General features: G+C 54.0%; 1 protein-coding gene across 1 annotated transcript in view; it reads right to left on the bottom strand.

Moving 5' to 3' along the window:
• Positions 1-2550, bottom strand: part of KEAP1 (kelch like ECH associated protein 1) — a 13237-nt gene that overhangs the window by 3590 nt on the left and 7097 nt on the right. The window contains exon 3 of the mRNA XM_017500198.2: positions 1406-2092. Coding sequence (XP_017355687.1) covers positions 1406-2092 — 687 coding nt within the window. The remainder of the gene's footprint in view (positions 1-1405; positions 2093-2550) is intronic.

Genomic DNA, 2550 nt, shown 5'->3' with positions numbered 1-2550 from the left:
CAGAGACTAGCTCTATCAGCCAGGTGCTGGAGTGCAGTGGCACAATCTTGGCTCACTGCAACCTCCACCTCCCGGGTTCAAGTGATTCTTCTGCCTCAGCCTCTAAGTAGCTGGGATTAGAGGTGCCTATCACAATGCCCAGCTAATTTTATATTTTAGTAGAGATGAGGTTTCACTGTGTTAGCCAAGTGGGTCTTAATTTCCTGACCTCATGATCCACCTGCCTTGGCCTCCCAAAGTGCTGGGATTACAAGTGTGAGTCACTACGCCTGGCCTGATTTTTGTATTTTTAGTAGAAATGGGGTTTTGTCATGTTGGCCAGGCTGGTCTCAAACTCCTAACCTCAAGTGATCCACCTGCCTCAGCCTCCCAAAGTGCTGGGATTACAGGCATGAGCCACCACACTCAGCCTGCAGCTTGGGCTCCAGGGATCCTCCTGGCTCAGCCTCCTAAGTAGCTGGGACTACAGGTGCACGCCACTGTACCCACCTGCCCTCAAACACCAATGCTTGCAGTCATTCTCCAAGGACTGAGGTAACATCAGCAGCTCCATTTTCCAGATGAAGAAACTGAGCCTCCTAGCCACCAACTGCTCAAGTTCAAAAACATATCTGATGGCCCCCTAAGGGCTCAGCCAGATCCCCCACTTCACAGATGATAAAATAACATCTCAGAAAGGAGAAATGGCATATTCAGCATCACTCGTTGATGCTCACAGAGTCCTTTAGGTCCGACCTAGTGGCTCACACCTGTAATCCCAGCACTTTGGGAGGCTGAGGTGGGAGAATCCCTTGAGGACAGGAGTTCAAGACCAGCCTGGCCAACATGGCAAAACCCCATCTCTACAAAAAATACAAAAATTAGCCAGGCATGGTGGCAGGTACCTGCAGTCCCAGCTACTGGGGGGGCTGAGGCAGGAGAGTCACTTGAACCTGGAAGGCGGAGGCTGCAGTGACCCAAGATGGCACCAGTACACTCCAGCCTGAGTAGCAAAGCAAGACACTGTCTCAAAAAAAAATTTTTTTTTTTTGGTAGAGACAAGGTCTCACTATATTGCCCAGGCTAGTCTCCTGGGCTCAAGCAATCCTCCCACCTCAGCCTCCCAAAGTCCTGGATTACAGGTATGAGCCACGATGCCTGGCTCAACTATTTCAAACTGATGGAACTTTTTCCAGATCCACACAAAGGAAACCATATGGGTTTGTGACAGTCAGTCCCCTAAGCATTTCCCAGCCCCAGGCACAGAATCCGAGGTCACTGACTAGAACTCTCTCAGGAACTTGGCTTCATCCTGAGACAAAAAGAGGAGACAGGCGCTCAGCCTCAGGAAGAATCCCCAGGTCTCAGCATCTTGGGACCTGCCAGGAGCAGGAGCCTCGGAGCCCACTCCCGGCCTTGCCACTCACCTCTCCACACTGTTGTGGTGGATGCAGCCGTGGGAGCCACCGACGGCATAGATGTGCCCATCGATGACCCCCACCCCGATGCGATTGCGGGGCACGCTCATGGGAGCGCAGGGCGACCACTGATTGGTCATGGGGTTGTAGCAGTCCAGGGCGCTGGAGTCGGTGTTGCCGTCAGGGGAGTTGTTCCGGCCGCCCACGGCATACAACAGCCCGCCCACCACGCAGCCGGCCAGGCCACTCCGTGGCACCTGCAGGTCCGCCAACCGGAGCCAGGTGCCATCACTAGGGTTGTAAGCCTCCAGGTAGCTAAGCGACTGTCGGAAGTAGCCGCCCGCGGTGTAGATCAGGCGGCCCACCTTGGGTGCCCGGCAGGGCATCATCTGCGTGGGCTTGTGCAGGGTGAGTTCCTCGAAGATCTTGACCAGGTAGTCCTTGCAGCGGGAGTCCGACTGCAGGATCTCACACTTCTGCAGCTGCATCTGCAGGAAGTTCGGCGTCAGCGAGTGGCAGCGCACGGCCCGCAGCAGCGCCTGGACATAGAAGCGCCGCTGCTCGCAGTCATACTTGACCCAGTTGATGCAGGCGTGGAAGACCTCGGACTCGCAGCGCACGTTCAGGTCATCCCTGCTGATGAGGGTCACCAGTTGGCAGTGGGACAGGTTGAAGAACTCCTCTTGCTTGGCCACCTGCAGAGGGCGGCAGTAGGAAGGCTGACTCCCAAAATCGCCCCTACCCCTCACCAAGCAGGACCCAGAGGACAAGTAGCTCACCACTGCCGCTGAGAGTCTCAGCTTCCTCATCTGCTAAATGGGGATCTGAATAATAGGAACCGCATACATTGTGACCATTAAATGAATTAATACTATGGGCCAGGCATGTCATCAGGACTCAGGGAAATGGGCAAAGACTCAATAGATGGTGTACCCTGCAGTATCATTTGTTTTTTGTTTCTGTTTGTTTTTTGAGATGGAGTCTCACTTTGTCACCCAGGCTGCAGTGCAGTGGCACTATCTCGGCTCACTGCAATCTCCGCCTCCCAGGTTCAAGTTATTCTCCCACCTCAGCCACCTGAGTAGCTGGGATTACAGGCGCCCACCAACATGCCCAGCTAATTTTCTTTCTTTCTCCTTTCTTTCTTTTTTTT

This window comes from Cebus imitator, unplaced genomic scaffold, assembly GCF_001604975.1.
Source record: "Cebus imitator isolate Cc_AM_T3 unplaced genomic scaffold, Cebus_imitator-1.0 Scaffold263, whole genome shotgun sequence".
In the NCBI taxonomy this organism is placed as follows: domain Eukaryota; kingdom Metazoa; phylum Chordata; class Mammalia; order Primates; family Cebidae; genus Cebus; species Cebus imitator.
Note: the sequence above shows the minus strand (reverse complement) of the source record. Positions and strands in the feature narration are given on the sequence as shown.